General features: G+C 36.1%; 1 protein-coding gene and 1 long non-coding RNA gene across 2 annotated transcripts in view; one reads left to right on the top strand and one right to left on the bottom strand.

Annotated features, from left to right (window-relative positions):
• LOC143422636 (uncharacterized) overlaps positions 1-7,225 on the bottom strand; it is a 134,988-nt gene extending 127,763 nt beyond the window's left edge. Inside the window, exons 1-2 of the long non-coding RNA XR_013101748.1 lie at positions 7,181-7,225; positions 6,959-7,053 (exon numbers count right to left, since the gene is read on the bottom strand). This is a non-coding gene — a long non-coding RNA (uncharacterized LOC143422636). The remainder of the gene's footprint in view (positions 1-6,958; positions 7,054-7,180) is intronic.
• On the top strand, positions 4,968-6,573 carry LOC143423075 (putative GPI-anchor transamidase). Its single transcript, XM_076894141.1, has 4 exons — positions 4,968-5,242; positions 5,346-5,951; positions 6,020-6,130; positions 6,213-6,573. The coding sequence occupies exons 1-4, from the start codon at positions 5,186-5,188 to the stop codon at positions 6,489-6,491; spliced, it is 1,053 nt and encodes a 350-aa protein (XP_076750256.1). The 5' UTR covers positions 4,968-5,185; the 3' UTR covers positions 6,492-6,573.
• Positions 7,226-12,193: the final 4,968 nt, after the last annotated feature.

Genomic DNA, 12,193 nt, shown 5'->3' with positions numbered 1-12,193 from the left:
ACCCAGAAACGGCGGCGAACGATCGCGACTTATGCATTCTTAAAACGCCTGCGGAATATTAGACAGGTCCATATCTTCGATATCGGTCGAGCAACAGTTCGGATCGTTTCAGCGCGTCCAGCCTGGCGCCAGTTCAATTCCAGTATGTATTCGCTCCAAATTTATGTTACCTTCACGACTCGCGTTAACACCGAGGCTTGTTCGCGTGCGTTTTATCGGTCGTAGTCACCGTATCACGAATTTTTCCGCGACACAAGCTGCTTACACTCGACGCGTGTGCCACCTCCATCGCCGTCTCGCGAGCTGGTTAATTAATAATCACCGTGCTATTCTATTAAGCCCGCGGAACGAGATAGTTTATTGGAAAATTATAAAGCAACGTATCGATTCGTTAATTTGTTCGCTGTGCGCGGTGTTGCGTTGCACAATCTCGTTGAAAGGTACAGTTTAATTAGAATTGATCGGTTCTCGTTATTTTCGACGTGGACATTTTCTTTCTCTACTAAATGTTCCTTTTTTTTTGTTCGTGGAACGGATGACACTTTTGACGAAATGCTCCGACTCTTTTAGGAGGCTGCTAGTCTCTCGTTTCGTTTGCCTTTTTTGCTCGACGAACTCTGGTTCCGAGACTGTAATTTTGCGGAATGCAAACTTCCCGTGGCCACCATCCCAGCGGAACAATTAACGTTCTTGACAGGAGCAAAAGTGTTCCAAGAAACGGGGAAACGTCGCGACACCCCGTGTTGCAAAAATACGAGATTGGAATTACTTAGCAATAACGTCGAACGCAGCTTAAAAACGGGCGGAATTATTTCCGTGGTATCCGTACAAGGATACGTGATTCTTCGGCATCTCGAATACTCGTTGATGTGTTAAAATTTCGTTTATTTCTATTGACTTTAATGAAACGATTCAGAGGCATGATACTTTAACTACGTACGCAGTTTTTCTTCTCTGAGCGGAGAAAAATTGTAGAATGTTTACTTTATGTTGCAAGCACGATAATAAATAATTCTTCGTGTGGGAATTTCAGGTTGTGCGAAATTTTCCAATATTTCCCAAGTATCGTTCCTCGTGTTTTGTAACATATAGATTATAAATCAGACAACATGTGCTGTGTAATTTTGCATATTTTAGGAATTTTTTCGAATAAGAGGTGACCTTTCGCTCACCTCGTGCATAAACTACATTTGAACTACATTGCCGCATGGGATGAACGTATTCCACGATTTCGTAAATGCACTTTCGCTTCTAAACAGTTTGAAAATGTACAAAATGTCTACGTCCCGGGAAAGAAGAAGCGGGAATCACAGCGAGCAAAAGCTCGAAGAAACGTTGTCTCGTATTATATTTAAATACCGATAATTTACTCGAGTTTCTGGAACGACCGAAGGGAAACCCATTTTGATCGGTCGCGCGCGCGCATACCTGAAACTGGTGGCGAATTCAAAAATGCCGGCTGGGTAATCTCATTCCTGAACGGTGACGCGCGCACGATGACGTTACGAATTCGAACGGCAATAAATTCGCGCCGATTCCGCCGTGCACGCGGCCGCTTGTACGCAATCCGGTTACTCGATATTTCTGGCCAACCTTTGTCTCGCGCGTTCTGCTCGCCTATTCTGAGATTATGCAAATCAGAGCGGGCGGTTTATCCGACGAGATCAGTCTATCGTCGCTGGAAACAAGGCGCGATACGAAAAGAGAGGAAAAATCAGCCGGCCGCGGCCGGGACGACGAACGGAAAACGCGAACGCTCGAATTGAACGCCGGTGACCACGGCCCGTGAACGTTGAAATCGATTCTAGATGGAAATGCAATTGTATGCGATAAATATAGTTCCTGTATTATATATACATACATAACGTATATAAATTTAATATAAATTATTCTATTAGTAGCTTTATATCATTCTACCTATAGTAGTACACTGTGCGAACCAAAAATCACACGTCACGTTGCTATCTGTCGTAATTGTTCGTCGATATCGGATCGAGCTTAGTAGCTTGCACAAAATTTCATTTTCCACGCGGATATTTCTAATCGATATTCGTTACATATTTAGAACCATCGAAACGAGGGGAAAAAAGGAACGTTGTACCGAAGTCATGGTAAAGGCGTGTTCTGTATAGGTCGCTCATTTTCTACAATATGAACGCAGTTAATTATGTAAGTAATTATCGTTGTCGCTAGAAAGGAATTCGTGACACGTCGTATCGATTTGGAATTTTAATACGATACGCTTGCAAAAATTGATAATGATTTTTAAGTGGTGTAATCGTTTCGTAGCAAATGAGCGATTCCTTTGACGAACATAACCGATAAATTTAAGTGACAGTAGCGAAAATGATCAATGGAAATTCATGGAAACGATAAGAACCTGTTACGAAAACTATTTCTGTTCATTTTTCTCTGTAGAACATATACAGGCCATCGCATATCCTATGTAGCGGAATATGGTTCTACGTGGTGCAAATAAACCGAAAATGTACCATAAAATTTCTTCGTAAGAGGCTTAGACTTAAAAAGAAACGAATTAAAAAATTCTTCCAATACGTTCGGTTACCTCCAGGCTTTATGTTTGTAGAAACGCGAGCAGCAATTCTGATCTTGTTGGTACGGCTCGCAGGATCGTATGGCGCGGACGTCCTATTCGAACTGGCTTTATCTACTGTGCAGCCAACCATTTAGAAATGGCTGTATCTACTGTCATCACTTTTCACCGGACGATCGTACCACACATTTTTGTTTACAGGGTTACTACGACCAGAATCGTTACTCGTATTTCTATAAGTAGTGCTAATAAACAAAAACTTTACGTGTCCGCCTTTCTTGCAGCTGCAGAAGATATTTAATTGTTATTTAGAACATTCTTTAACGCATCGAGCAATTATTTGTGTTCAAAAACTGACGCCGTCGTTTCGAAAGATTCATTCGGTAATGTAAATGTAAATTAACGAGAACGTTAATGAATCTTCGATAGTATAATTAACTCGAACGAGCGTGAAACCGGAAGTAGTCAAGTGGATGAGTATTTGACAAATTTCCTTAATTCGATTTTCCACGAAAACTAAGCTTCTTATAAAATAATTTTATTGTATATGTTTCAGTTTGCCCCAAGTCTGTCAAGTCCCCAGTCTGTCCCAACTTTTATGTTTACACGTAACACGTTAGTAAAAGTAATGTTACAGAATGTTTAAGGCGTAATATGCGGTATTAAACTTGTGATATAATGTAAACGAAGAATATGTATTCCAATACCTGTATCCTTGCTAAAATACAGAAGAAGGCAAAGAGAACGTTTTCTTCAGAAAAAAGAAAAAAAAAAAAAAATACCAGAATCATAGAATGATAAAATCTTTCTCTCCCGCGAAAACTCGAATCTTGAACTCATGTATCTAGACATTAATAAAGTAAAAGTAACGAAGCGAAATCGTAAAGGAAGTTAGGAAACGACGACTTCTAAAACTATATACACTTTAGTCTATATCGATATTTCTGCGATTCTAGCGTAAGTTCAACAAATTCGTACGACTTTTCACAGCACGTGTTTGACATATCGCACGACTCACGTTCAAAAATTTCTATAACTAAGACAAGATAGATCGACGATACAATTAGGTGATAAAATAGGAAGCCTCTGTAAATTAAGATTAAGCGTCTCTTAGCTTCCAGATAATTTAAAACACGCAAACTTGCCAAGCGGCCAGGCGGAGGGTAGAGAAATTCGCGAGATGTGCGAATAAAACGGAACGATTTCAGAGATGGAATCCATGCACGCCTATGTACCTAAAGTAATCGACAGAAATCGTTGTAAAGAGTGTATACAGGCGAGAGTGCAGTCGTTCCCGCGACAGACGCGAACAGGATAGTCTAGATGATCATCGATTAATTTCTTAAGTTTCGAGAATGCTTTATCTAGGCGGTAAACGAAGTGGGTTAACTTATAAATAAATGAAACGAGCAAATAAATGAATTTATATATGTATACATATTATATGTATTTACGAGAACGATCTATCTGTATATACGTATACCCAGTGTATACGTATATATAATACGTATGTGTCTGTATGTGTGTATGTGGATGTATATACATACATATACATATAATATCGGTTAGCAACTACTTTCAAGACTGTGGAACATCATAGGTGTATAAATGTTTAAATAAATTATTATAACGTGGCAAAAAGATTCAACGATTGTTGTAATTATTTATTCAATTACCCTGATTTTATCTTTTACTGTTAGTTTAATGATATGTTATCTATAATTCATTGATTATTAGCGTAAATTGCATTCTATCGCGAAGTATGTAACACGATACATTTTCAGTAGTCATTTGTTGAAGGAAATAATGGTAAAGTAGCGAGTTCATTATTATGTCTGATAGTGTATGTACATTTACATTCGTGTATAAAAATGTAAGGAAATTGTATTGGAATACTCAAAAGGAAAGCTACCTCATTTGTACGTATGTTACATTAAGCTGTTGACATAGCGTTACCAGTATAATTGCTTAAAAATCGATAAGTCCAGTGATAACAACGAAAACATGTTTTCGCACTTCGTAGAAGCGTAACTTCGTGACATACAGAAGGAAAATTCCATTAATTCATTTCCTAACGTAACACGAACAATATTTTTTTATATCCTTGACCTATATCAACTCTATCAATTAAATTATACGATGTGTTTATCTATATCTAAACTATTCCAAATATTAACGATTGCAATAAGAATCTAGATTTTGCTTTCGACCACTACAACCGGTTCATACTACACGAAGTTATCACATTTTATTTATATCAAATGTAATTTACAATTAAACTTTTTGTTACCTCGAACTTTTGAATACTCAAAAACTGTTTCTCTCTCTTTTTATTAAGTTTACGCGGCCAACATCGAGGCAGCACTTGTCGTTGCGACTGCACAGACATCTATTAGATGATATACCTTCCTGCACTACATAATCTACATTTTAGAGGTTATGTTCATTACTATCGTTTGTAAACAATAACGACCACTGTGATACAAAATTAAATATTCGTAAACAATGATATCTTGCCAAATAAAATGATTTATTTTAAACTTATAAGTTTCGTCGTAGCAAGCTGTCATTATTGATAAACCAGAATACGTTGATTTTATATGAATTAATGTAATACGATATTTCATCGAAATGTATTTAAAATTTGTCATTACTTTGTGCATTTTTCACTTGAACTATGCTTGGGAGGTTCGTATTGTACTTGAGGATTATAAATTCGTTAGATATTTATCACTGTTACAAAACAGAAGACACGAGCGAAATAAAAAACTAACCTAATCTATCGTTACAGATACCAGAGAACTTTACTAAGACAGGACACTCAAATAATTGGGCAGTGCTGGTCGATACTTCACGATTTTGGTTTAATTATCGACACGTAGCAAACGTGTTATCCATTTACAGAAGTGTTAAACGTTTAGGTATACCAGATTCACAAATTATCTTAATGATAGCAGACGACATGGCATGCAATCCTAGAAATCCTAGACCAGCCACTGTCTTCAATAACATCAAGCAACATATTAACGTTTACGGAGATGATGTAGAGGTTGACTACAGAGGTTACGAAGTTACAGTAGAAAATTTTGTCAGATTGTTAACTGGCCGGTTAGCACCGGAAACACCGAGATCTAAGAGGCTGTTAACAGACGAAGGGTCTAACATCTTGATTTATCTCACTGGTCATGGTGGGAATGGATTTCTAAAGTTTCAAGATTCCGAGGAAATCACAAGCAAAGAGCTCGGGGAGTCTTTGGAACAAATGTGGCAAAAGAGAAGATATCATGAAATTTTGTTTATTGTCGATACTTGCCAAGCAAGTTCAATGTACGAGAAGTTTTATTCTCCAAACATTCTAGCAGTTGCTTCCAGTCTAGTAGGCGAGGAATCACTTTCTGTGAGTGTCAAGTTTAATTTCTTGTTATTAATATTTTTTAACCTAGTGCTAACTTATTGTGTTTACAGCATCACTTGGATCCTGCCATTGGTGTTTATGTTATAGATAGATACACATATTATGCATTAGACTTCCTAGAAACAGTAGAACCATCTAGTACCAAAACTTTGGGAGAATTTGTAAGTTCTACACCAAGTGGAAATCTCTTTCAATCAGAATGAATTATTGCGTTAATAAATTAATCTATTAATCTTATTGCAGCTCAAAGTGTGCCCTAAACATTATTGTTTATCAACGGTGGGTGTAAGAACGGATTTGTTCAGAAGAAATCCTGACAAAGTACCTGTCACAGATTTCTTTGGATCATTAAGGCCTATAGAATTAACAACAAACGTAATGAATGTTTTGCCTGTGAAAATAAATAGGACAAAAACTATCGAACCGGAAAGAAGATACTTTTACGTTTCACAGTTCCCCAATGTGTCGAAGCTCATGGAAGCCAGAGAAACAAATGTACATGAACTTCTTAAAAGGAAATAATATATTTGCTTTCCAAATATTCAAATAAAAGAATGTAAAGCAATGAAATATTTAATGTTAATAAAAAAAAGGTATTTCCTGATGTGCCTGGACTAATTCTTAAATCACCGTATACAGAAGAATTTTAAAGAAGTCAAGAGAAATATATCAACCGAAGAAGCGAACAAATGTTTTCGCAACAACAAGATAGCAAGACCTATCGATATGTTACAACTAACGCAATAGTTATACGTAACATAACATAATAGTTATATGTACACAGTTATATGTAAATTGATATTACAATTCGAAATATTTACTAACTTAAAAATAGCGCATATATATGATCGAATTTTATTCTTAAATCAACCATCAATAAATGATAATTGAAACTAAGACAGGTTGATTACGCGAGAACGCAGCAAACGAAATGAAGCATTCTATAACCTGTCAATTTCTACTAGAGAAACAGTCAAAGTAACACTTACCTCTCTCAACCTTCACATGCGTCTGACACTCGAGGACAAAGAGCCTACGCCGTCGAAGTTACACCGGAGAAGACGTCACAAGATTTCTGCAACACCTGTGTTTAGATCGAATGAAAACAAGTTTATTATTATTCGAATCTATAACACGTTTATTCTAGTCTTATATTATGGTACAGAAAGTAGAGAAACGCGAAGAATAGAAAGATGTAAAGAATAAAATACCTTCGTGTTAGTTCGTTTTAAAGTTCGCAGGAAGTTACTCTCGCGATCACTGTCGTAGGACGCACGGACGTAAAGGGGAAGTGGTAACTGCGTAAGACCTGCGGAAAAGGCGGAAGGGTATTAATATTTACTTTTAAAGTTATTAATGAAATGTTGAATGTTTAATAGTTTCGAATGATCTAAATTTAATGCATTTAATTTATATTCAAAATAAATTAGATTTAATGTTAAATATAATACAAAAGTTAGTACATTACTGATTTATGTTTTAAAAAGGCGGATCATATATAAATTCAAAATAGAGTTCATAAAACGAGAAGAATTTTCTACTCAGGAATGCAATTGCATAATGAATCATTACAAATTATCTTATCCATTATTTGTCTTTTGCTTCTTCACATCTATTAGGCATGTGTATAATGAAAAAAACATAAAAATTTCTCTGCCACGAGCATAAAACGATAACTACCGATATGAAACAGACTTAGGATAAAAATTTTAGAATCTTACACAATTGTTTGATACTTTCCACTTGATGTGACATATTTCTGTATTATTAGAATACTAGAATTTGAACGTTCAACTCTGCGAGCGCCACAATTTGATTCTGTGCTCCGTTGGTAACGCCGTGAGCTACACGAGAATGGTAATGGTACCTTAGAGATCTGGGAAATAGGGCTACGAAAATACATCGGGTGACAGATCTGCACCTTGTTTTTTTTTTTAAGTCTGTACTATATATATATTGCGATCTAGAACGGTTACACAGCGGCAGTTCTGAGCCGATTATTTTCCTAGACGGCATCACGCTGAGGCAAATTTTCATTTCACATTGCCAGCGATTTTACTCGGTCTATTTTTACCCGGTTGCGTATATAAATGGATTTTCCTCGTACTAATTCACTTTAAACTGTTCGCAATACCGGACGCAGTGAAACGATTAACTGTGCCAACATTTCTTCTGATCACATCTTCTCTCTATTACTGCCGTTACTGTCGTTCTTATCACTAAATGAGTGTTCCGTATGCTCGATGGAATATGCATACAGTTAGTCGCAAAGGTATATCGACATCAATATAATTCTGATTTCTACTTTCGGATAAATATATAGCGAGCTACGAAAATGTGTGCCACTATATCACGATGCGACGTACAGACGCCAAAGAGATTGTTGATTAATTACATAATGTTATTTGAATATTAGTGCCGAAAGTGTAATGTTAAAAGAATGTATTGCAAACGTAAGCTGCGAAATTAAAGAGATATGATCATCTGTCTATAATAAAATAGACTGAAAAATTGAAAAGCAGTGAGAATGGCAATCAGTGTTGATTACTTACAAAAAATAATGTTTGATATACGAAAGCTTCACAAATATGTTATTAAAGAGGTCAATAGAATATCCAACCAAGCACTGGAATTTCGTAAAAAAAGATCGATAGTTTAATTTGATCATTTAAATTAATGACACTAATGTTTCTCTAATATCGTAATTCGACCGTGGAATAATAATTTTTTAATTTTTTTACATATATACCCACCGTAATAACGTGTTATATATTTCTGTTTCTCGTTGCATATCGAAAGTCTAAATTTATAATGTTGTTCGCATATTTTCCCGACTGACTGTACATACCGTGCATCGCAATCGTCATTGAATTACGAGGAACTTCACCTTGACCTAGAAATATAAAAGTGATCGTCACAGAATTACGTTTCTGGAAATGATCTATTAGTGATCGCGTATGATCGCGGGAGAAAAATAGTCTGACAGCCAGAGTGTCAGCGATTGAAATACCAGACGTTTCTCCGTATCATTCGCATGACGATAGTTCTACGTATGATGTTTCCAAACGAGATAGACGAAAATCTATAGAACGATTCCGCATATATAAGTCTGATATTAGTCATTGTAAACGGCAGTCAGTGAATCGCGACTGATACCGCGTCCTATGAAATACTGAAACCGATCCAAGCGTAGAAATATCATCGAAATCTGTGAAGTTGCGTGACATTTTTCAACGTGAGTACCTAATACATTTAAATCTAACACTAACAAATATACTTTTCATCATTTTCCATTCATAATTTCCCTTTTAAACTCTCGTAGCGTCTCTTTTCTTCTATAAAAACATAGTGTTCTGTTCAATTATCACGAGAACGATACATCCACTTGCAGTTAATTACAGGTGTCTCAATGTCATCTGTCAAATTGCATGCTTTCAGCACGAGAGGTGTATTTTCTCATATCTTTTTTTTTTTCTTTAATCTACCCGCTCTCGTAACCTGTTCTTTCAGATGCACTTCTCGAATATCAACCTGGCATTCATTATCACATTCTGCACGGTGTCGTTCGCGTACAGGCTAGACGGTAACTACGTGGAGGTACACGATATCAATGATACGCTGAGGAAGCCGGATCGGCTACCACCCTTAGATCCTGCTATCCATTATTTCCCAACGATGCCAACGGTTCCCTTGATCCCCGTCTGCACGAAGGAAGGATACTTTAGGGATCCCTTCAACTGCAGCAAATTTTATTACTGCCAATATCGGACGGCTGTTCCTAAGGCGTTCTACTGCCAGCATGGATTAATATTCAACATGTACACCAATTCCTGCGATGATTTGCAACGGGTGGATTGTTGACCGGACGTTTGTTTCGATCTAGCGACGTCGAGATCGTCGATATCCCTCTGACTGTGCGACTATATTTGCCGATTCTCGTGTATGACTGAATTGTTCAGGGATCGTAAACAATAGGTTGCATTAGCGGTTCTGCCAATATTTATTAATGCATAACGGGTATGTTGATCCGTCGTTGGATCAATTGTGCCAGTTATTTATTTTAGTAATTGATGTGTATTGTATCATTTCCGAGGAATAACTCGCATAGATGGAGGCCACTCTAGTAAAAATTGATATTTCTGAACGAAACAAATTCTTAGAAGGCATCATTCAGAGTTTCTTCATTCACGAGTTGCTGGTTGGATAACATGCGTAGGAAGTATTTATAAATATGTGACAAAAATAGAGTAAAATTTATTGGGGAGTATTTGAGTGAACAGAAAGTGGAACGAGGTGTTTGAATCGTTTTAATTTTTGGATAATCATTTGTGCGACGTAAGGTTTGGCGTTATCGCTAATTATAGGAAAATAATCCTTGGGTTCGTTAATGTAACTATAATACATTTGTTTTATTTCTTCTTACATTTAGGTAAAATATATTTTTCCACGCTGTTAAACGTCCAGTAATTATTTATATAAAAATTATAATAAACTCGTGTAGAGTATATATCATAGTTCCCAAAATGTGGGTACTTCTATTCTATTTCTGATTGACAATATCATCGCGCACAAGCTTAATAATACATCATGTATCCATATAGGATCTATGTATAAAATAGATGTTAGTTGCATTACGTATCTGTGATTAATGTCAATTGAAATCCGTAGATTATACCTTGTAAATAAAATTATGTACAGTGAATTGTGTTCCTTTAAAAGTAAGAGCAAGTAATTAAATAATTAAACAGACAAATAATGGATATATCAATAAAAGTGAGTAAACGACCGGTACAATGAATCATGATTTTATTTGTTATATAATAATATCTACAATAAAAATACCACATCGTTTGAAAAACAATTTTCGTTACAATTATACAGTGATTTTATATAATAATATAATATTTAGGTTTTCGTTCCAAATAAGATGTAGCGATGCGATACACCTCGCAGTGGGAGTGAGAAAATACATTTTTTTTTCTTGCAAATTCCACATTGATTTCTTCACTCAGTGTTATTTATTTATCTTTTTTTTTTTTGCAATACGCAACGAACACACTCGAAACGACACCACGAGACGCGTCGTCTTTTTAATTACTACCGTGCTATCCCGTTCATTTGTCGTTCGTGTTAATTCATAAGGTGTAACGATACCTCCGTCTCCGTTCATGGTGCAAAGGAACCCGTTTCGAGTATCTCGTTCTTATTGTTTTCTATTTTTTCTAGTTTTTGTCTGTTTTTTAAATATCCTCGCGTCGCGCGCACGCGCTGGCCCGCCTTCTCCGCCTCGGTTTTCCCGTTTTTCTTTTTTTTGGTTATTTTTATTCTATTTTTTCTTCTTCTCCTTCTATCCCTTTGCATTATCAGCGAGACTCATAGAAATATTGGACTAGAGCAATCCAACCTATTTTTTCCCCATCTCTTTCCTGTAACGTGAGCGTCCGCCCGTCTAATTTTTTTTTTCGTTTAACTACACTTAGTCAATAGTATCGTAATGTCATCTTAATATATATATATATGTATATATATATATCATTGTATTAGTTGTCATAATATATAGAAAATACATATAACAATTATTTAAATGACTCACAATCAATCATTTGTTAGAATGTACATATATGTGTATACATACATACGTGCAGGTACGTATACATATATAGATACACGCATACACACATGTATACATACATATATTTATATATATATATATATTTTCATTTGTTTATATTTATATATTTATTCATTTATTTATAATATTTATATTTATATTTATATTAACCGGTGTTTTTAATTTTACATGATATTTTCTTTTTTATACACTCGTCGTAGAGAGGGAGGAAAAGGATGCCGAGGAAGGATTCTGCGAAAGGCGGAGGAGAATATCTCCGGCGTAGGGTAGGAACGGTTAGGGATCGAGGGGTTAAAAGATCTTTCACACATTTACATTGTCTTCTTCGTACCGCTATTTTAAGGTGAAACTTCTCAGTACTTAGTCGATATCTTACAAACATTTGTTCTTTTTCTTTTTTTGCTTTTCGTCGTCTCGCCTTCTCTACCTGTTGTACGTCATGTACCTTCGCGCCGTAATGAGCAGATGGAATTTATAACATCTCTTTAAAATTAATTATTCCTTCTCGATTTCTCGCGAACCCTATCCGATGTCTTCGTTTCGAACCTCGCAGACGAATCGCAGCCTCTCGCGCTCCCAACACACCCCTGGC

The sequence above is a fragment of the Xylocopa sonorina genome, chromosome 4 (genome assembly GCF_050948175.1).
Source record: "Xylocopa sonorina isolate GNS202 chromosome 4, iyXylSono1_principal, whole genome shotgun sequence".
Classification (NCBI taxonomy): Eukaryota; Metazoa; Arthropoda; class Insecta; order Hymenoptera; family Apidae; genus Xylocopa; species Xylocopa sonorina.
This window is presented reverse-complemented; position numbering and strand designations above follow the sequence as displayed.